We start from the raw sequence: 23,561 nt of genomic DNA, 5'->3' as shown, positions 1-23,561 counted from the left end.
GGCCGCCGCGCTTCGGAGCCGCGCTCGGTGTCCGCCGCTTGCCGGGCCCGTCCTGTCGGCCGCGCCGAGGCGGGAGGGGGAACTGCGTAGCGGCCGGACCGCGCTCCCCCGGCCGAGGAGCGGTGAGAGCGGGGCCCGCGGGGAGCAGCCGCCGCTCGGCTGGTTCCGCCCCCTCCGCGGCGCTGGGCCTCCGGCCCCTGCCAGGCGGCCTCTGCCGAACCGGGAGGCGGCGGCGGGCTCGGCGGGCGGGGAGAGGCGCGGCGGGAGCCGGGGTGCGGGCCGGCGGGGCGGCGCGGACCCCGCCGCCGTCGTTGGTGCCGCTGCCGGCGGGGAGGCGGGGGGCCCGGGCCGCTCTGGATGGTGGTGAAAATGATCATAGAAAACTTCGAGGCGCTGAAATCCTGGCTCAGCAAAACCTTGGAGCCCATGTGAGTAGCCGCTAACCCTTCCCCCCACGCCCCCTCCTCCGAAATAAACCCTCCCTTGGAAGAGACGGGGAGCCTCCGGGGCGCGAAGCGCGCTGCAGGAGAGGCCCGGGCGGGCACCCCGGAGGGGCCCTCCCAGCGCCCTCCTCCTCCTCCTCCCCCCCGGCCCTCGTCTGCGGGGCTGCGTCCCCCCTCCCCGTTCCCCCGGCCGTGCTGGGGGGCAGGACCGGCCGAGGACCGTGTCTCTCTCCGTGGGATGCGGCAGCTTCCCCCGCCCCGGCTACCGCGTTCGCCTCTCCCTTTGTAGAGCCGGGTGAGCGGGAGGGAAGGAGCCCGCCTGTGCGGCCCGCCGGTCCCCGCTCCGGCCCCAGGTTGAGAACCACAGCCGGCCACCCTGCCCGGTGACCTTCCCCGGGAGAGCTCAGGTGCCCCGGCGGGACGTTCTCCGGGATCCTGGGATCTTCCCGGTAGCGTTTCTCCGTAGGCTTGTCGCACTCCTCCTCTTCCTCAGTCGTTCTGAATATTTGATGCTCTCTTGTTTCCATGCCCACCCCTCCCCCCGAATAAAAATTGCATCAGTAGAGCACTTGGGAGTAGGAGCCCCAGAGAATAATTTGCCTATTTGCGAATACCTGCTTGGTCTCTTAAGCGTAGCATTCGTGTGACTAATTGGGGCTTTTCTGTAAATAGTCCATGTCTTCCTTCTCTGAATGATATTTTAGTAGAACTGAGGCGCGAACTTGGTTTTAAAGGTTTCGTCTTCTGGACTACGGTGTCTGTAGACATTTTAGATCAAGGCATGCACTTGACTTGTCATTCTGAAACACCATTTTAACATGTCTGAATTAAATTGCTGGAGCTTGATTTGAATCAATAAAACCAGAACTTGTAAATTCATTCTGCTATCAACTTTTCTGAGGTGTTTGGCCGCTGTTGGTTTTACTCTGATGCTATCGAATGGGGGGGGAGGGGGGAAGTCAGCGTTACGGCTTCCATAGCCATTAGTTAAGTATATGTGTGCATGTGTGTAGTTTGTATGGCTTATGCTGAAATAACTTGAACAAGTTATAAAACGCTGGGACATTTTAAAGAGAGCTTCACTTGTGTTTTGGGGGGGTGGGGGTGGTGTCTGGTGTGGTGTTTTTTTCCATGGGCGCTTATCCAAGTCACTGAAATAGGATGGGTCTTGAACTTAATTTCAGTGGACTTTGGTTTAGGCCTGCAGCAAATGAGAAATTTGAACCTCAAGACTGTGGTAGAATATATATATATATTTTTTGTTTGTTTGTTTTTTTCAAAACATGCATCTTCTTGTAAAGGTGTAGTTTTGGAAAGGTGAACTAATCTTCGTTTTGGGTCTATGTAAGGTAATACTAGAATAACAGAGCACATTGTGTTCTGTGGTAATAGATCCAGCTAGTCCTCTGGTGCAGAATGCTGCTTCTTAGTCTCTGGATACTTTGTTGCGTGAATACTCTGTTAATGGCAATCAGCAGCTTGACAGGTGTATTTAAAGTGTGCTCGTCAAGAGGCTTGGAACAGGGGATACTTAGTTTTGGGATATCTTGTTATTTCTGAAATATATGTTGGTAATTCGAAATGATAAATCATGCACACCCCTCAGTCAGCAGCTGGAGATTGGTGCGTTAGCTTCAAACAGTTTACAAGGAGCATTTTTAAATTCTGTGAAATCTGAAACTTGAAGTCTGCTAGTGGCATTTACAGGAGGGCTTCAGTTGACTTCAGAATCCCTTTATTGAGTAAATACATTAGGCTCTTTTGCAGATCTGCATCCAAATTTCATTTATACTGTTTTTCTGCTCTTGGGTATTACGGGTCAGGAGCTGAAGTTTAACTTCACTAGAGAATACTGTAAGTTTCCTATTCACGAGATAAAAAGTATCGAAAGTTTGCCAGATACTGTTTAACTGGAGGTCGGTATAGTTTCTCTGTCTCCCCCCCTCAAGCTCCATTCATTAGTGATGTGTAGTAGTAACTTCTTATCCTGGTGACAAACTCGGGTTGCAGTGATGTCTGCTAGTGTAGTCAGCAGTTAAAGGGTAAAATTGGGGTTTTCAGCTTTTGGGATCAGTGCAATTTTCTTCTTTTTAGCACTAAAAGGACCAACATGTTTCTCTTAAGTTAAATGTAGTGTATGAGCTGTTTGAGTGTGGTTCTCGTGCTGGAAAACTATGTTGTGGGTTGGTGACCTGGAGGATGTTGAGTTCTCTGAATTTCCAGCATTGGGAGAAAACAAACCAGCAGGAACCGTTAAATTCAACTGTCATTCAGTTTTGTGCAGAGTCATATGTAACTGCATTATTCCAATAAATATTGGAATTATTGTAGAAGTATTTTCATTTCCTAGCAGTCAAATACTCTTGGAGCTGCTTCTGATGTCAGCTATCCGAAATGTGTGCCTACAGACACAGCTTATGGCTGTATGAAAATTTTAGCGTGCAGTTACTTCTAAAGAAGTACCTGCTGTTGGTGCAGTACTGGTACAATGAGGCCCTATGTGCTGGTCGTCTGGAGGTGTTACCATAACCTGAAGATAATTTTTTACTTGGCTTTTCCTTTTAATAAAATAATGTGCCAACTTTTTATCTTGTGGCTCTTTCAGAAAACTTTAGCTGCAAGATGGGAAGCTAGACTAAGGAAGACATCACTGTATTAAACTGTTAGGGAGGTGTTGTCTCAGTAGTTTTAAGGGGAGAAGTGTGTTTAAGAAGATAAGTAAATAAATTTTATACACATGTGCATAGGTCTATATTTATGCTAGGTATCTAGAGCTGAGTAGTTAGAACATGCTTTACTTTCCAAGTTGCCCATTTCCAAGTAGCTAGCAGTTTTTAATCAGGATGTATAGCTTGTTCCAAAGGCCATAACACATGTGAAACATGATGTTTCAGAAGCACAACTGGAAGATAGCAGTATCCATAAAGGTTGTTTCATTTTATCATCAAGTTTTATTTTTAAACTGTTTTAAAGCATTAGCAAGAATGCTAACTTCTTAGAGGAATGAAACGAGCATGTTATATTGTTGTATGGACTGGACATGATTTGGTGGTTGGCTTGCTTTCACGTGGTGCCTCTGGGAAATATTGTTCATAGACAAGAACATTTGGAGGAAAGGGATGATACAGGATTTAAGTTTTGGAATTTTTTGTTTGTTTGTGGTGGGTTGCTGGGTCTTTTTGTTTGTTTGGTTTGGACTGCTTGAATGCCTTTGGCAAAGCCTTGGTGATCCTTCATACAAACACTCCTTATATGAGTTTGGTCACGTTGCAGTGAGGCAGAAACTGCAAATGGTGCCGTGCTGGAGCATTTGCACAGTCCAGCTCTGCTTGAGGGGTGGTAGTTCTCCAGTAACTTTTTACAGTTCCTCAAATAGAGGCTACTTTCGTGGTGCTGGAAATAACTCTTTGAGTAGCTCGGTTTGGTGTACAGAGTTACCAGGTATGCATACAGAACGATTACAAATACATCTATGTGAGTGTAATACTAGTGTAAACAAAATGGCAAGACAATTTTTTTTTTTGTGCTGTGGCTGCTCTGTATTTGACTGCAACTATCTTGTATGTTCAACTCCAGCCAGCTCTGTGAAAAAGACATTTGCCAACAGTCATCTTCATTGCTTGCAGACAGCATTATGCTTGGTTTCTGGTGTTTTACACTTCTTGTCCATGGCATGGCTTCTATCAAGTGTTTGAAAATGGAGTTAAACTTTGAATATAACCTTACATCTGTCACTTCTGATTTCTGTGCTAAGAAGGTCTTCACTGAGCCATATCTAGTATGATGGGTTTCTTTTCTGCAAGTCCGTTCTAGATCCTATATAAATTGTGCATATAATCCTTGCTGGAAAATCAGGATCTGGCTTGGCAAAGTTCCAGGCAGGGATGTCTTTTTCTATTTTTTTTTTTCTTGAATTTGTTTAAATCTCTACCTGTGAAATAAATAGCTCTTTTGTACTAATACTGCACTCACTATTTTGCCTTTAAGACATTGTAATGTTCTCCCCCTTGCCCTAATTCTTTACAGTGGAAAATTTTCTTTATTTTAATTACTTTGTGTCAATTAAATTTAATTAAAATCTTCCACTGGCCTGCTGAATTTTACTTACAGCTTGATTAAGGCTCCCATATCTAATTTTTTCCAGTCTGCTGTATTTATGTTTTTATGAAGGTTTGTTTGTTCATGTACTATATCAGACTTGCAAGGAAGACAAAAAATACTAAAACAATATTTATGCGGTATTTAGGCATACAACATTAACATGGAAGGGTTTTATGCATCTGCTAATTCTGTAAGTGATCATGGTATTGTAACTGCTTATGTCAGAGGGAATAAAATCCAAATTGTTTAAAGAATATTTTGAATATATTTGTCATTGGAATATTTTAGGGCAAACAGTGTGTTTTGGGGTTCAGTTATGCCTTCACTGTTCTGTTTTTGTTTGTCGTGATTTCCAAGCTTTCTTTGTTAAATTGCATCATAATTTTTAGCTGTTGGGAGCTTTGCTTAATTGTTACTGAGTTAATGGTTAGTTATCTTCACCCAGTTACTTAAAGGTAGAGAATAAAAAAGGTTTAACAGTGGTGGAAGGATTATGCTAATAAGCTGAGATACTGAAAGAATGTAAATAAATTAAACTGAAAATTTCGGCATTCCTTTCCACATCTATGTGGCACACTATCCTACCAGTAACGCTCATCGGCCCACCAGGAGGTTTCACTCTCGTTTCCCGTGAAACTTCCTAAGAAGTTCAAAAGCAATAGATAGTTCTCTTCATGTCACTTACTCTGTTAACACTTTACATTAAGCACAAATACATGTCATTGGTATGCTCCTCTCTTAAAACTAGTAAAGTTACTCTTCTACATCTGTTATGAAACTTGATATTTGTTCACCTGACTCACGGAGAGCTGCTGTATTTGAGAAATGGAGGTTCCGAACTTAGAGTGCTGATACTGCTAAGCTTCTGTGTCAAAATACTGTGATGGAATTAAGATATTTGTATTTTAAGGTGTAGATGAAAGCAGAAAATAAAGAGGAGAAAATTATTCCTGTTACAGGAAACCTTTCTTGTTCTTGAACTGACAGTCAGCAGTGAAATGGAACCCCTTGGCTGCAGCGCAAGTCATACGGGCACTGTAACGATTTCTGCTTTCTGCTTTGAATGTGTGTTGGACAGCCAGCAAGCTGACAGCTGTTCTGCCCCTTGAGAGCTCTCTTGAATCTAGAGGTGGCATTTTAAGCTGCCAGTTACTGGTTGCAGCTGTATGAACTTGTCGGATCTGGGTACTGTACTATTGTAATGGCATTTGTAACTTATGTAACAGCATTGGAGGCTGTTGCATTCCTCAATTTATTTCTCTTATTTCAGCTACTGTTAAAGTGAACATTACGAGAGTGATCCTTCTCATACACAGTAGTGTCTCAAGGTGAAAGTTGGATCTTACTGAACACTGTAGCTTTTTATAGATCTTTTTTAGTAGCGACACAACAGAAAGGTACAGCTGCCTAAATTATACTAGCTGCTCTGCCTGATATGCAGCGTACATTTTTCTGCACACACTCAGCCCTGCAAATACGAAGCATGTCTCTCAGCCTTTAGACGTAACTGTGTCCACCTTGGTTAATGTCAAGAACTGAGCGGTGTTCTAGAGAAGTATAAATATTAGTCTTTAGGCAACAAAATGAGGACTCTGAAGTTTAAGTTGTAAATTCTCAGGACCAGAGTATGACAAATAGCATGCACCTGCATGTTATTTCCTTTACAGAGAGACCATTCACTGCCTGGGGGACTTCAGACATGCATTTGCGGTTTCACTACGTTATGGTAGTTTACGTTTGTCAAGGAACTAGTTTCAGGACTTGCAGCATCTTTTTGGTCTGTACATTCATTGTAAAAAATGAAGAAAAAAAGCCCCCTCATGTAGTTTCTTTTACCATTTTAAAGAAGTAGTGTATCTGCACTAGTTCTGTCCGAAATAGAGTCTAGATTGAAGGTCTTGGCATTAGCTTGAAATAAAGGCAATGAAATGTATCTGAAATGAACAAGCAGTGTTTTGGTTACAAAAAAACTTAATGGCAGTTGCTTTTCTGTCCTCACTTCTCTCCCTCCCCCAAGTACACGTTTTCCCCAAAGTGAGTAACCCAGTTCAGTTTGTGAAAACTGTCAGATTACAGTTTGACAGCTTCAGCATGGGAATTTTCCCCCCTCCCCGCCCCAGACAGTGAGAAGGTTACATACCCTATCGTTAAACACTAGTTATGTACATCTCCCTTTAGGAATTTGCATACATTTGCCAAACACTTTCACCAGGTGGTAGACTTTGGAATACTAGGTTTCTTTTGATGGAAAAGGCATGTAGAAAAGTGAATTAAGTTGTATTGCCAAAAAGCTTAAAAAATCGAATTTATTTTCTATGTAATGGTTGGATGGTTGTCTAATAAGTGTAATATTTAAGCAGCGGTTTGTTTTGCCATGCCAGTGAGATTTTTAGCAAAATAAAGGATTATCCTCTTGTTAAATTGGTTTCTGTAGTGTTTACTGCAGCACCATAGTACCAGATCTGCATTAATACTGTAGGTACTACTTTTTTAAAAAGTAACCAGCAATTATTACTTTTTTAAGTCTCCATTTCAAAGTGGCTACTTCACGTATTGGTGACTGCCTTAAATGATGAATTGCAGCATGAAGAACTTCATAGCACTGGAGTTGTGGGTTTTTCTGAGAGGAAAATATCTAGATTTAGGTATTTCAGACCTTTCCTCAAGCTAATTAATTAATACTGTAAAAGGCTTCAGCTTATTATATATGTAGTATACCTAGAATATGTATCTTTACTCATTCTGTGCTCTGTTGTGTTGGAAAACATTATTCAAGGAGATCAGACTGGAGTAGGATAGGCAATATTAACAAGTTCTTTATGTGAATTTTTCAGATATATTCTTATCAACTTCACAACTATTGTTCTTGAGTCTGCTTGCCATTTTTCAGTTCCTTGGATTTTTTCCTCCTTGGTTTAACCATCAGGTGGTTGGTTGGGTTTTTTTGCTGTTGGTATGAGTATTGTAACAGAAGTCCTAGTGGCCTTAGATCTGATATTTGTGTGGTAGAGAGTTCACGGCCCTGCTGGGGAGACATGCCCAGTGTTCTTAGGTGATAGTGGAATACTTAGTCGAACAGAGACTTTCAGATCTGCCTTCGCTTTTGATACCTTTTATATTAAATATACTCAAATAAACAGCATTGTCTTTCATTTTAAGTATTTCTGTACTGATGCTTAAACACATTCATAGGCACTAACCTGGCCAAATATGTCCACAGCATACTGTATTAAAAGTTTGTGTCTATTCTTTCTTAAGGCTTGAGAGATATTTACTGTATTCTTTGATTCAGTATCTTTTAAAATGGTTCTTATGCAATATTTACGTACAAAGGTATTTTGCTGGTGTGGCTTATCTGCCTTGTTGAATTACTTCTAGCTATTTTGGCAGAGTATTTCTAAGTCAGTATAAGCTCTCTTGTTAATACGGGATTTTGTATGTACAGCTACACTGATAACATTTTTTTGCCGACAACTTTATTATGTATTCCATGTCCAATGAATTAGTAAGTTAAGGCTGATGCCTGTAGTTGTATGGTGATTATAAAAATCAAAGTGGGTTCTCAGAACAGTTAGTATTTTATATTTTAAAATATGTAAATTGAGTATTGGAAACAGATAGATTGAGTGATGTTTGATGAATTACAAAGTATTCAATTAAAAAAAAAAAAAAAGACTTTACAGAGAAGTGGGTCCTCTGCAGCCAAATTATTTTCCCCTTCTCAATTATTCATTATTTAAAAAAAACAAACCACAAAACATTTATGGCTTAAATTTACAGTAACAACTTCAGCTTTCCTCTTCTGCTTTATTTTCTTTATATGAAATGGTACTTTCGAATAATAACTGCCAAACCAGATGAGATCAGAAAGAGGGATTTTGAGCTTTTCTATGAGGTCTGTTGCAGTTGTGAACTTTTGCTTCTGCAGTTGAACAGAATATTTGATTGGGTGTTACTTTGGTTTTTGAAGCTTTTCTCTAGTGGTTAGCAGTTGGAGGTATCCATATCAGTCCCTGAAGAACATGTAGAGCTCTAGCAAGAGAGTTCTTCCATCTGTTCCTGTGTATTAAATACTGTTTATTAAAGCAGGATTATGAGAGCAGTCTCCCTTGTTTAATATAGAGCAGTAGACACTGCATATTTTGTGACTGATAGAGTACAGACTCTGAAAAAAGCATTACTAGAGGTAAAAACATTTGGCATTACTAGTTAGGGTCATATATTCAGAAAGCGGCTGTAAGACAACATGCCGTGGTGTTTAGTTGTAGCAGGAACTGGGAAGTACTTGCTGCAGTGGAAGTGAATTCAGATTACTTGTGCCAATTGTTTTTTGTTTGTTAAAGAAAACATGAAAGAGAAAACAGGAGGATTTATGTGATTACTGATACTTATTACTGCTTGCAACACACACCTACAAAAGTTAAGGGGATGTAGATACGGGATTCAAAGTTGAGAAATGCTGGTTTACATGTTTAAATGCATGTGAACATTTTCGTGGTAACGAAATTTTAGTGTAAGAACGAAGTTATGTCTAAATTTCTGATACGCTTTTAATGCACAAATTCACTTTATGCTCAATTCTGTGATGTGCCACACCTTATTCAAGTTAAGCTGAGGATTCAAACCTGTATCTAACAATTGAAAATGCGTATAATTCCGTGAACACTAGAATTTAAATATAAATTTGTTTTGAATGCGACTTAGACTGTTTGAAATGATGATTTTCTGTTTTTGTTCTGCTTTTTCTGACTTGTCAGTTAAGGATCTTGCTCTATTAGTCTTATAATCTGCAAGAATATAGCATGATATATACTGTATAAGTCCTTGTATATACAGTATATTTTGCTGCTGTCAGCATAGGTGTCTTTCATGTTTTCTTTACAGTGACATCATTTAATAAAACGTTGTCAACTGCAAGAGCATAAAATATGAGGCAGAGGTTTATAAAAACTGGTAAAGCTAGCTGAAAATGGGTGAAAAATCCATATATGCACAGCAAAGATACAGCAAGCAGGTTGCAGATTATTCACACAGAAAGGCTCCTATAAGAGAGGACCCTTATTTCTGATAAGAAAATACTGTCAGACTAGAGAACATAAGGACTTGTTTATCAGAAAAACTCGAGGCCTCTGCAATCAAAACCAGCAGATTTTGACCAAATGGAAGGGTGGGGAGTATTCTACACAACATTTCGGAATTCAATCTGAATGAAAAAGTAGAAAGGAATTGCTTTATAAAAAGCAGCTCTCCTCCAGACAAAACCATGAACGATAATATCCAGAACTCTAATAGCTATAAAGAACAGAAATTTTCAGGCAGGCCTCCTGTATTTATGGTTTTGTAAAGTTTAAATTTCGTTTTTACTTCATGAGGCCAGTTATTTCTCTCTTCCACCACTTCAGGTTGCTAGCAATTCTATTTTAGCATCATCTTGGGGGGGGGAGGAGGGGGGAGAAGAAAAAAAGGCAAAGCATTTTGTAATAGTCTGAAAAGCAGCAAAGGATCAGACTGTAACCTTGTTAAATCTCTCTAAAATATTAGCTACAGAAACAAGTATCGTCTTTACAGTAATGTGGAGAAAGCAGATCAGTTGTGGGTTTTTTTCAAACTTTGAACAACAGAGATAGAAGAGGAGACTTCTGTTTCAAGTCAGTACTTTAAAAAGGAAGTCAGCCTTCAGCTGTGTAAAGATCATTTGCGGTTTAATTTTAAAAAGAGAAAAGAAATCACATAAAATCATATTGTCAATTTACAAAATAACATTTTCTCCATCTCACTACCACAAAATGAGTTGTATTTATTATTGCTTAATTAGCATCAATTTGGAGTAATTTGTCTGGTAGTATTTCTTAAAAAATTGTATTTTTGAATAGCCAAAATAAATACAGAGTTTTAACCTGAAAGCATGTAAATTCTTCCTGTTGTCTACTGGGGAATTTCTACACTGACTGAATAATAATAATGATAGAGTTCAGTGTGATTGTTTTGCATTGTATTGCATACAGAGTGATAAATGCTAAGACAGTGCCACAGGAGAAGGTGATTCTGTGGTTTGGAGATTAAAAGTACATTTATATACATTTTTACTGAGGATATTTTCTTGGGAGTATCTGGGAGTTGGGTTGATGGATAGAAATTTTGAAGTCATTCTGGGGTAGACAGTATTGCTAAGATGCCCGAAATAGTCGGGGACACACCCTAATTGTTTGTTATTTTTATACAAGTTTGTTTGTTTGTTTGGCTTTGGGGTTTGTTTGGTTGGCTGGTTGCACCTTTTGGAATCTAGGTGGCTTTCTAGACAAGATTTTCCATGCTCCTGATAGAGGAATTATTTGAAACTGAATATGAGGTTGTTGTGTAGTCACTACTGTAGGAGCTGGAGATTTGAAGTATGTTGCAGTAGCTAACAGCCGTGGGTTTTTACCTTGTAGACTGACTTTTTTTGCTTTTTTCACTGAATAATTTTGAATGCGTGTGTCATCATTTAAATCAGTTGTAGCAGATTTTGAACAGTGACAGCTGTCTGTTCGTATTATCAGATGAGAAGCAAATTTGTGGAAATTGAAGTAAAACAGTTCAGCTTGAAATGTTTCATCTGAGTTTTGTGGAGAATGGAAAGGAGAAGAAAATAATTGAGAATTATAATGTGAAAAATGTGCCCCCCCCCCAGTTGTTTTTCTGTTATGACTGTGGCTAGGTAATGTGAAAATAGCACACCAGTTTTGCAAGGCATGATTCGGCTTGAAACTGGGAGAGGACTGAAAATCTTCTGTAGTGACATTGAAGTTGCATTAAGGAACAGTAAAATTTGCAAATTCAAGCATTGAGAAGTTATGAAACGCTGGCGTTAGGGCCCTCTGGGGGCTGTGCTGGGCGAGAACCCTCACTGCAGCCTGTGTCGAACACTCTGTTCAGCACTGGCCATTGGGGTGATGTGCTCAGGTGCTACCAGCGTTGGACAGACTGTGCAGTCCTACCGCGCTTGCTGTCGGAGGTTATTTACGTGCCTGCTTCCGAGATGAATTGGTGCTTGGACAGCATTTTCTTCTGGACAAAGAATTATGAAATCTGCATGGGGGCAAACCAGATGTGATAGTTGAAGGAAATAATTTCTGAAGATTTTTCAATTGGTCTACAGTACGTTTTTTGATTAAAAGCATATATTTGCATTTTGTTGGTTTAGTGTGTGTGGGAGCTTCTGGAGTGTAGGCTGATTGTGAACTCACATCTCCTGTATCTATGAATAATGCAGACATACAGAATACTGTAGTATGTCCCCTAGCAGCTCGAGTTGCTTTTACAGCATGAATTTCTGCTATTGCCTGCTTTCCCGAGGATGCCGAGTTGTGTTTGAAGCTTTGACCTTTAACTTCAGAGCACTCTGCTGGGCCCAGGCTATCCAGAGGATCTCCTTAGGATGGATGCGGACAGATCTGCTCCCTTTATTTAGTGGATATGTTTGCACAGAAGGTGTTGCTTGCTGCGCAGGAGATATCATCTTTGGAGGGAGGAATTGGGTAGAGTGATATGGTGACGGATTTGGTTTCTTCTGTCGGGTGTCTAAAATACCTGTAATTTGAGTTATCAGCATTCAGATTTATAATTAACCTTCAACATTGAAATGTTACTTGTTTTAACGTGAAAGAGATTGGGAACTGCAGTTTTATTCTACCATTGTGACTAGTGGACTTCTGTGCTGGAACAGTATTTGTGTGTTGAGTGCATATTTGAGTGCAAATGAGTGCAAATCAACATTTCATATTGAGTGTGACTCCCTGACCGCAGTTTAATTTTACTTCTCAGTTGTTTTCGCTAGAGAGAATGTGTGGTTAGGATGCGTCAGTGCAATTTTTTTCCCTCTGTTCTTTAAAACACAAGTAGTAACTTTGATCACCACCCAAACAAGCTAGCTGTCTGTGTCACATAACCAATGTGTGTGTGTGTGTTAAATCCGGCCTGGTTTTGTGGAGTCTGATATCTTCCTTTGGTTTGTGCTAACTAATAGGATTAAATAGTTTAAGAAAATGCTGCTGTTCTGTCTCATAAACCAGTGTCTAACCATTTCATTAGTTACTGGTTTTGAATTATGAAGTGTGAAATGTTTTTCTGCAGTATTCTCGCTTGCTTTGGCAGGTTTTACTCTAATACCACTACAAAGTTCATTAAGGATTACTATTCGTAGAACTTTATAATAAAATTACATTAGTTACATTAAATAATTTTCTGCTTAATGTGGATGTACAACGTACTCTGTTCTAAGTTCTTTTTTGATGTGCGCAAGACCATCAGCTTCTACACTGAAGTGCTCCATACTTAAATTTGGATTGAATTTAGATGTCTAAAGCTCGTAGTGATCCCCTAAGTTTCACTTCATTGTCTGCGTACCTTTTAGGGATATTTCTGTGAGAGTACTGTATGAACACTTTTTCTTAGGCTTTTGAAATTAAGATTTTTCAATTAATCTGCTTTTTATGGTGTTCATATGTACGTAGCATTAAGATTCTTTAAAAACATATTTAAGAGAAAGAGACTCTGTGAGAGTCTGAATTTTTTTATAGCACAGATCACTTCTGTTGTATCACTGTATTCTTTTGTAATTAGGTAGACTGACTTTCCCCATTAACAGTCACTTAGCATTAGACTCAGAATTACTGATTTTATCATTGGGGAATTATGGAAATATTTGTTGTATTTGTAATTGAGTTTAAGACTAGTAGGCAGTTGAAGCTGTTTCATTCTAAATAGTTCTTTCTAGTTTGCTATGAGGTGCTCTTGTGGAATATTGTTTGGAATATTCTAGACAATTCCTTCTCTGGAAAAGAAAGGTGATGCTTAGCGATCTTACATATCTGAACTCTGTCTTAAAAAATACCCCTGAGTGTTTTTCAGTTACTGTGGTAGGAAAGGTTTTGGTCCTTTATATGTATTGGTCATACCATTTTCAGACATTAACTTCTGTAATTTAATTGCTTCTGGTTTTGTTTTTTTTATTAATCTGTTTGCAGATGTGATGCAGATCCATCTGCCCTAGCTAAGTATGTTCTGGCTTTGGTAAAGAAGGATAAAAGTGAAAAGGAACTGAAGGCATTGTGTGTTGATCAGTTGGATGTATTTCTTCAGAAAGGTATGCTCTTTGTCATAACAATTAAGCTTGAGTGAAAAGTCTGTTGTGTTTAATTTATTCACATGACCATATAATTGTGTGTTTATGTCTTTACTAGCTTTGTTACTTTGAAGAGTGTAATTCAGTTTTCATGAAGTAATTTGTTTTAAAAAACAGATACATAGCACTATGCATATATTAGGTATATGTTTTGTGTCTGTTGATATTACTGGAGGAGAATTACAGATGTTAAGAGTTATTGCCAGAATTAGAAGTATCGGAGCTCTGTATATATTCTTCCAGATGTTTTATTAAGATACATTAAATAATTCAATGATTGAAAACCTTTGTAAAACATTGTCATTATTAACATGTTTCTTGACTCTGTAAATTTCCTTTTTAGATACAAAATTAGCAGCCGAGTATTTAAAAATAATACTCTTCATTGTTTTAACTTCTTGGTGAATGTTTTTTTTTTAAGTATTTTTAAAGCAAATGTTAACTGAAGTTTTGAATAATGGATATTTTGTACACTCTTTACTTTTAGAAACTCAGATATTTGTGGAAAAACTCTTTGATGCTGTGAATACAAAAAGCTATCTACCTCCACCAGAACAGCCATCATCAGGAAGCCTGAAAGTAGAATTTTTTCAGCATCAAGAAAAGGAGACAAAAAAAGAAGAGGTAGGCATTGATGTTATTTTAAATTTATGTCTTTTTTCCTCATTATTCCTGTAGTTTGCTTCTGTAGTTCAACTTCATTGTGCTTGTTTGTTTGTTAATAATAGTCCCCAAACTTATAGTACAGCATTAAAATATGTCAGAAGATTTGTGCCTAGTAGGTTGAGTACTGCTGCACAGTTTTTCAAAACGTAAGTGGGCGCTTCAATGGTAAACCAAAATGGTTCTGACTAGGCAAATGTAAATAAAGTTACTGAATAGTGTAGGAGTTGCAGTGCCACCTACATTAGTTCTTTGCTCGGGGTTGCTATTGTAGTTATGCTGCTCTTTATTTCAGCATAAATCCAGGCTGCCATTCCAAATGGCAGTCCTCATTCCTCCAGCTGCTTGATGCAGATAACATCCTCGTTCCCACACAAGTGTTTATGTTCTTCTTTGAGCTGGAAGAGAGGAGTAGGTTTGTCCTTTTCAACAGCAGCCTAGGTTTAGCTGCATGAAAGTGTTTAACTGCGATCTGAACCAGCTAACCTGCTGATGAAGAAAAGACCTTATTGTGTCAGTTGTTGAATATTCATGTCTTCCCAGATCTGTCAGTCCACCTCGGTATGGATTTTTGTCCACCTGTAGCAAAAGCAGTTGTATTTTCGGTGCAGCACAAGAAGGATTGCTTGTTCTGCTTTATTTTATCCCACCCTGTGCTTGGAGTGTTCCTAGAAATAGAAATCTACTATGTTACGAAGATTGTCTTAATTGCATTAGATGCAAAAATGTTGTTTAATTTCAATGTTACTGCTGACTTTGCTCAGCATTTTGATTTTTTTGTTTTTATTTGGTTGTGCAAAAGTCTCTATTTATAGTGTACTCACGTTTGGATCTAATGTATATACTTTAAATTCAGATAGTTAAAGAGGAAGAGCGAGAGAAAAAGTTCTCTAGAAGATTAAACCACAGCCCTCCTCAGTCAAGTTCTCGCTACAGAGATACCAGGTAATAAATATTGCTTAACCTCTTGTATTATATCAGTAATCGGATGGTTTTGGATTTTTATAGTGTTATTAAATTAAATATTTCCTTTCTGTATGGTCACCTAATAAGCCTAAAAATAGGACTTTTATGTATGTGTTGTTGAATTGTGAGTATGTAAGTGACAGTGTAAACTATCTAGTAAGTTGTGCACAGTTATCACTTTGGAGTATTATAATTCATTTTTATGTTATAGTTGTGGTTTGTATTGCAATTACTTTGTTTATTATTGAGAATGAATTGTGGTAATTTTAATTTAGAAGTTTTCTCTTCAGTACCTGTTACCCTTTTGGTGTTTCCAGCCAGTGGAAGGTGCACTGTTGGGCAGAAACAGTATTTTACACACATTTTAAAATGTGGTGGATGGTAAAATTAAAATGCATAAACCAAATAAAAGAATTTTAGAAGTCTTTTAAGAAGAAAGGAAGGGCCATTCCATTTGTAACTTTTCTCTAATTTTCCATTGCCATTTCTTGGATTTTTAATGGTAGTTAAGGTTTTAAATGATGGATTCGTAGTTCTTGTAATTAACGTACAAAACTACATATTTAGAAGCCGTGATGAAAGGAAAAAAGATGAACGTTCTCGGAAGAGAGATTATGACCGAAATCCTCCCAGAAGAGACTCCTATAGAGATCGATACAACAGAAGAAGAGGGAGGAGTCGGAGCTACAGCAGGAGTCGAAGCAGAAGTTGGAGCAAAGAGAGATTGCGGGACCGGGATCGAGACCGGAGCAGAAGCCGGAGCAGAACACGAAGCAGAGGTACCAACAGTTGGTCTCTAAAATACGGTGAATGTTGCCTACAAAATTTAGACACTAAACTTAAACACTACGTTCAAGATGTACCAAAATTTCCTCTATTGTTCTAGCTTCTTTGTTCAAATTTAGCTGTTTTTTCTATGGAAATGAGGCTTGTATGTTTTTGTTTTCAGTGCTTATTTTTCCCCTCTTTCCCCTGTTCTTCTTTAATGCCTTTGATTGTGTTGGCCACTTCTAAACAATGTTGTGAGAGAGGCAGAAAAATATGAGTTAATTGCGTTTCATTAAGTTTTAGGAAACGCTGAGTCTGGTTTGGGAAGATACAGAAATTAATATCCATCTATAGAGGTAGAACTGGCAGAAATTACCTCTTTGGCAGCAAATGACTTGTCAGGCTGAACAGTACAGCTCTGTTGTTTTTGTCTTGTTACTCTCCTTGGTGTCATAGGGAGGGGCTGAAATTATTACAGTAAATATTTGCATTCGCACACGTATCTGTAGGACTTAAGGCTTCAGTACAGCAGTTCTTTGAATTAAACTTTAAAAACAAAGCTGTTTATTCAGCTGAAAACAGTGCTTTTTCCCTCAAAAGTTGTTACTGATAAATTGAAAAAGAGCATTGAGAGTAGTTTTATAATTTCTTTATTCTGTCTTAAACAATGTAGAGGTAAAAATAGTCTGACTTAAGTCTCCTGTGTATTATTTTTCTTTCTATAGCATGGGCCTTGCTAACTCAGCCTTAAAAGTAGGAGTGCAGAGTTCCTGAAAATGTGCGAGCAGATATTTTCTGAACAACTTACGAACAAGCGAGTTAAATAGCATGCAGCAGTTTAACAAAAAGATTACAATGTGATTAAATCTTAAGGATTGTTTTATGTAGACTGGAATGGTAATATCTTACAGACGGTGTCCTAGAGTGAAAGCTTTGTTTTCCTTTTCAAAACACATTAAGAAAAGCCTGTTTTACCCACGCTTACCTGCCATCTTTAAGACATTTTATTAATGTTCCTTTAACGTGGGATTGTTTGAGTCTGTCAATTTGTCTCATGACAGAACTCTTCTGTCTTAATCTGGATGCGTACCATTTATTTGATAGTAATACTAGAAAATTAAGAGAATAGTTTGTATGTATGCAGAATAAAAGGTCATGTTACTGCTGTGTCTGGCCAAGAGTGTTCCACACCTGTCAGGTACTGTTATTTCTCCAGTCATGACAAAGCTCCGCATGTGGTTAAATATATGCATTTGAATGCAGATAAAATTAGGATAAACAACATGAAGATGCAACGAGAATAGTGTCTTGAAACATTAAAGATGTGTAATTTTTCCAGTATTTTCAGGTGTTGGCTACCTGTTTCTTGCCCATTGCTTCCTTTTATTCAGAATAATCTTTCATTTGAAGTTCTGAGAATAAACACATCACTACAGAAGATGTACTCTGCTTGAAGTTAAATAGAGTTTGTGCTTTATTGACGGTACAGCCATTATTAAAATAGCCCAGTAGCTAACTATGTACTTTTAAGATTACTGTTTTTCTGATAAAACATTTGGAATGTAGAGTCACAGAACAGTTGAGATTGGAAGACACCTCTGAAGGTCATCTAGTCCAACACCCTTTCTGAGAGCAGATAAACTGGAGCAAGTTACTCAGGACCCTGTCCAGCTCGGTTATAAATAACTGCAAGGGTGGTGACTCTGCAGGCACTCTGGGCAACCTGCAGAACATTTCAATTATCATTTTTATATTTTGATTTGAATAGTTGTGGAATAAAGATACTTACATAGGTTAGTGGCTGTTGCTGGTGAAAACGTGCAGAAGGAATCGTACAATATAACTGTATTTTTTTTGGTTTGATTTGTTTGTTTTTACAGAAAGGGATTTGGGAAAGCCAAAATATGATATGGATAGAACAGATCCATTAGAAAACAATTATACTCCAGTTTCTTCTGTGACAAATATTTCATCCGGCCACTACCCTGTCCCTACACTGAGCAGCACTATTACTGTTATTGCTCCTGCTCATCATGGAAATAACACTACTGAAAGCTGGTCGGAGTTCCATGAAGAGCAGCTGGACCACAACTCCTATGGAAGACCTCCGCTGCCGAAGAAACGCTGTAGAGATTATGATGGTAAGTCTGTATTTTTTTAGTTGCTTCCTGCAGGTATGATTGGCCCCTTTCTGAAAAGACTAAGGTAATTTTCCGTTCTTTTCGTGATCTCCCTTAATACTGTGCTTTTTGTGTTACACAACTCTTGAATGTGAATTTGATCCTACTTTTTAATCGCTTAGCTTTTAGACAGCTCTGTTAGTGTTTGTATAGTATTTTACTTGCTATAGGATTATTTTATATAGGTGAAACATAGTGTACTTTGTTTTTAAAATTATGGAAAGAAGTACAGTCTCACATAGACTTCCTGTCTTATGTCATGTTCAAGCCAAGTACTGTATCTGACAGTATTGACCATGATTAGCACCTTACTGACCTCATAATTTTTTGTTCTGTCTTGCCAAAGACATAATTTTTAACTAGAAAGGTGTAGAGCTGCAACTTCTCAGGCTCATGTTAACCCATTTTTCCCATGTGTTTCTTAAAATTTGGTGGTTTTTTTGTGCTTATCTGTGTCTTAAGCTAGCATTTTTGCATGTCTTGTGCCAAAATACACACGAGAGGCTGACTTAGCTAAATTCAGCCAGTCAGCCTGTTAGCTGAGAAGAGTTTAAATTTCCCCGTAAAGTTATTTCTGAGGTTTTTTTAGTTGTTTTTTACCACAATGAGAAGTTTAAGATCTAGGCCAGTTTACATTTAGAACTTTTGATTGGAATAGATTTTTTTTTTTTTTTTTTTTTTTTTTTTTTTTTTTTTTTTTTTTTGAAGTAAAGAAAATGGGAGGCTGAGCTTTCAAGTGTTGGCAGAGTTGTACTTGTAAAGGATAGCATGGCCAGTGTACGTCACAGCAATACTGTGGAGCAAGTAGAGTTGTGAAAGTGTAGTTTTGTTTTGAAGTTTTCCTCTAATGCAAGCTGAGCTGGAGAATGTTGTGTCATGGTCTCCCGGCTCTACAGGTCTTTTAGAAAGGAACAACAGGCCAGTATACTTTTGAAATACCGTCTCCAGGCATGACTCTGGGATTTTGTACCTTCAACAGTCTGTCTTCTATAGTGGCTTATTATTTCCAGTTTCTGAGTATGAAGTGAATGGTAATGTGGTGGAAAACTAGGATATAGTTGTCCTCAAATCTTTACTGGTTTTTTTGTTTTCCCTATGTTTCTGACTACTACTAAAATCTCTCAGTAAATGTCTCCTCCATTTGCTTTTCTCATGGCTGTCGGTGTCTTCTAAATTTATAAGCTCATCTCTCTTTTCAGTAGCTAGCTGGTGTTCCAACATACTGCTCTTCATATCTGCACTGTCACATTTTCTACTTGACCCTCTGCAGAACTTTTTTTTTCCCTTAACATTTCAATTTATGTGTTCTATAACTCTTCCTGAAGATGACATGACACAGACTGCTTTCTAGCATCATGTTTTGAGGACGTGGACATTCTGCTTTCTTCTTATTTACCAGAAGATGTTTTGAACTTTTACCACATATTGTATTGTATTGTGTTTGGTTTTTTGTGTTGCTAAACAGATAATCATAAAATGATAGGATGGTTTGGGTTGGAAGGGACCTTGAAACGTTATGTAGTCCAACCCCACTGCAATGAGCAGGGACATCTTCAACTACATCAGGCTGCTCAGAGCCCCATCCAACCTGACCTTGAATGTTTCCAGGGATGGGGCACCTACCACCTCTCTGGGCAAGCCGTGCCAATGTTTCACCAACCTCATCATAAAAAATTTCTTCCTTATTTCTAGTCTGAATCTACCCTCTTTTAGTTTAAAACCATTACCCCTTCTCCTATTGCTTCAGGTGCTACTAAAAAGGTTGTTCCCATCTTTGTTTTAAGTCCCCATCAGTTACTGGACGGCTGCTATAAGGTCTTCCTGCAGCCTTCTCTTCTGCAGGCTGAACAGTCCCAACTCACTCAGCCTGTCCTCAGAGGAGAGGTGCTCCAGCCCTCTGAGCACGTTCGTGGCCCTCCTGTGTACCCACTCCACTGTTTTACTTCCGTGTGAAAGAAAAGAAATGAATGCATATTCATTTTTATATGTGTATATTTATATTTACATATGTATGTATATATGTATACATACATACATGTAAATAAAATTTTTTTTTTCTCTTACATAATCACATTCAACTGTGGCAAAATATTCTAATTCTTCCTGAAATAATTGTAAAAGAGAAAAAAGTATTGGAGTGAATTTTCTCATATTGGAATTTTATAATATTAACTTCCAACTTTAATAGGGGTTTCTCAGTCCTGGTATCTGCACTTTTTACCTGGAAGCAATGTGGGTTTGTTAATGTGATAACACCTAGGTTTCGTTCTTTGCTTTCACAGTTTGTTACAGTTCAGTGCAGATTAATTCTTAAAGAAAAACCTAACTCGTATATTTATTCTGCTAGAATGTTGCTGCAATCTTCCTGTGTTCTGACTGTTAAAATAAACAGCCAATTTCATTTTCTAGTATAAATTTCTGCTGATATGTGAAGCTCTTAATTTACAAACTGCTGCATTCAACACTTGTCTCCTATCTACTCTGAACCACACTGCAGCTGTTGAGTACTAACAACAATTCTTTTTTTTTTTCTAACGTGTGTTTCAGAAAAGGGTTTCTGTATGAGAGGAGATATGTGCCCTTTTGATCATGGAAGCGATCCTGTAGTGGTAGAAGATGTGAATCTTCCTGGCATTCTGCCTTTTCCAGCACAACCCCCTGTTGTCGAAGGACCACCTCCTCCTGGACTTCCTCCCCCTCCACCAATTCTGAGTCCTCCTCCTGTTAACCTTAGACCTCCAGTACCACCACCAGGCCCCTTACCACCTAGCCTTCCACCTGTAACAGGTAATTAAAAAAGATGAAAACCCATTTCTTATTAGAAAAGCCTGGATATTGCTTGGGTTGTGTGCAGTTCAAAGAACGCTGCTGTAAGAATGCCAACTATGTTTTAGAAAGTTGTACTATGCTCTACTATGCCTAGCTTACCCCAGAATGGTTGGGTTTTGTGGTAATTGTTGCAAAGTTGAGTGTTGTAGAATTACCACCTTAAATGTGAATCCTGAAGGTGGAAAAATACTTTAACTGTGCTTAAGCAAAAGTATGACATGGCAAAACTCAGTTCCTTAATTTTATAGAAGTTGTCAGGAACTCGCTGCTGTTAGAGAAGAAGGGAAAATCCTGGAAACAACAGATATTTGGCATTTCAGTTGTAATACTAAAATTAAAGAGAATTCATGACCACATCACTTTTACACCTGAAAATGTAATTTGCGATTAATTTTGAAACTAAACTTGTAAAATAACTTCGCAAGAAAATTCGCCAGCTTGTTTACTCTTTCTTTGGAAAGTACTTTGGCTCAAGCACTAAAAATTACATGAAGACTTGTGTGCCTGGCTCTCATTTATAAAATAGCAGTTTAGTGTTCCATTCCCTTGTGTGGTTTAAAAACTGTTATGTTAGTTTTGTTACGATTTTTCCTTTCTCTCTCTTTTAATTAACTTAGATGTCACTTAGTAAAATTATTTGAGAATAATTGATATTTGATATTGCTTGAAAGTTTCTTAAACTGTTTTCTGGCTGATAGTATATTTAAGTAAGAAGTGATTTTATTTATTTGACTTAGTATAGAGTCTAACTGTATTGTTGGGGTGAGATCCGTTCTACCTCACATGCTATTTTCAGATCTGTGTGGAAAGTCCAAATATGTGACTTGGTATATTTTTCCAAAACCTGTTTTTGCTAATGGTTAAGTAGGTCAGGCTTGACTGCTCAGCTGTGAAAGTGACACGTTACCTGTTGTGAAAAAAGTCAAACCAACCAACCAGCCAAAAAATCCCCTCAATTTCAAGAGAAATCCCTTTGACTTTCCACCATTTGTAAGGTTTCTTCTTGGGTGTTTGGAAAAGTAATTTTAATCAAGTTAGTTATTGTCATCATAGAATAATTTTGTTATACACTACTAAAAATTAATATTTCTTTCTTTGAGGGGGTTTTATAGAGCCTTAAAGATCTTCTGTTGGTGAAGATAAATACTGGGTTAACAAATTTTGCTTATAGAAAGAAGGTGTTTGGAGAGATATTAAACTATGCAAATGCTTTTCTCTGTATTCTAAGTTCTGAGTCATTTGCTGGTGGGGATGGTTTCATATGAATGAATGGTACAGCATCATGTCTGTATGCATGCCCTCTCACTCCCTTTTTTTAAGTAGCGTCAAAAACATTTCAAATCAATTTGCTTATGAGTTGAGTGTAAGATAAGTCTAGTGGATAATAAGTGAACACAGCGTTTATTTTGTTTTTGACAGGACCACCCCCTCCACTTCCCCCATTGCAGCCTGCTGGCATGGATGCTCCCCCAAACTCAGCAACTAGCTCAGTTCCTACTGTTGTAACAACGGGTATTCATCACCAGCCGCCTCCTGCTCCACCCTCTCTTTTTACAGCAGGTGTAGTACTGAGGCTTTGCCCACAAGGTTTGCTAAATAGAATAACATTGATTCATATTATAATGTGCTTTTTAAAGATTGTAATTTCATAGTTCAGAAGAGTAAGTTTGCATCCTTTAGACTGTGACAGTAACTTAACACTTTTTTTTTTTAACGTCAGGGCAGAAGTAAAATTTTCATGTAAAATGTGAATTTTGACTATGGAATAATATTTTGACTCTGTTTCAGCAGAAAACTTGGCATGGGAGTTTTTTAGCATAGTTGTTTTACAGTTCTTCCATTGTAACTGTGTCTTGTAATTAAATGAAATAGTGTATTTGAAACCTTAGGGATTTTAACTGCAATTTATTTTAATTAGACAATTTCTTTGTTACCAGAAACGTACGACACAGATGGCTATAATCCAGAAGCTCCAAGTATAACAAATACTTCAAGACCTATGTATAGACATAGAGTACATGCCCAAAGACCAAATTTGATAGGACTCACATCAGGTGATATGGATCTACCACCCAGAGGTATGCTCTCAAGTTATACTTACTTAGTTTAGCTGGTTTTCTTACATTAGTGCAGGTTGAGGCAGTTTTCAGATAATGTAATACTGGAAAACATTGTATTTTTTAAAATCTTCTGGAATTAAGAGACGTTTGATTGAATAGGGAATTATACTCACAGTTGCTTTGTGTGCGCATTTTTACAGGTAAATTGAAATCTCTTGCTAGAGTATTGCACAGTTTACACTTGGCTGTAATAACTGGTCACTTTGCACATCTTTTATAGAGAAAAATGTTGATGTATCTGTGACAGACTCTTAGGATGATTTTTGCTGTGGAGAGGAGGGAGTCGTTTTTATCTGGTAGCAGACAGTTATGCATGAGTAATCTTAAC

The 23,561-nt window shown here is 38.3% G+C and overlaps 1 protein-coding gene across 3 annotated transcripts in view; it reads left to right on the top strand.

Annotated features, from left to right (window-relative positions):
- The first annotated feature begins 269 nt into the window (after positions 1 to 269).
- The window catches only part of RBM26 (RNA binding motif protein 26), a 57,573-nt gene continuing 34,281 nt past the window's right edge, over positions 270 to 23,561 (top strand). For 2 of the 3 annotated variants that reach the window (XM_075423484.1, XM_075423465.1), the window contains exons 1-9: positions 270 to 428; positions 13,550 to 13,668; positions 14,195 to 14,331; positions 15,227 to 15,315; positions 15,904 to 16,115; positions 17,985 to 18,245; positions 20,832 to 21,071; positions 22,533 to 22,700; positions 23,051 to 23,191. In XM_075423484.1, the coding sequence (XP_075279599.1) occupies positions 358 to 428; positions 13,550 to 13,668; positions 14,195 to 14,331; positions 15,227 to 15,315; positions 15,904 to 16,115; positions 17,985 to 18,245; positions 20,832 to 21,071; positions 22,533 to 22,700; positions 23,051 to 23,191 (1,438 nt within the window). In that variant the 5' untranslated portion in view covers positions 270 to 357. The remainder of the gene's footprint in view (positions 429 to 13,549; positions 13,669 to 14,194; positions 14,332 to 15,226; positions 15,316 to 15,903; positions 16,116 to 17,984; positions 18,246 to 20,831; positions 21,072 to 22,532; positions 22,701 to 23,050; positions 23,192 to 23,561) is intronic. The other variant, XM_075423474.1, reaches the window with a different exon arrangement.

The sequence above is a fragment of the Opisthocomus hoazin genome, chromosome 1 (assembly GCF_030867145.1).
Source record: "Opisthocomus hoazin isolate bOpiHoa1 chromosome 1, bOpiHoa1.hap1, whole genome shotgun sequence".
Classification (NCBI taxonomy): Eukaryota; Metazoa; Chordata; class Aves; order Opisthocomiformes; family Opisthocomidae; genus Opisthocomus; species Opisthocomus hoazin.
Note: the sequence above shows the minus strand (reverse complement) of the source record. Positions and strands in the feature narration are given on the sequence as shown.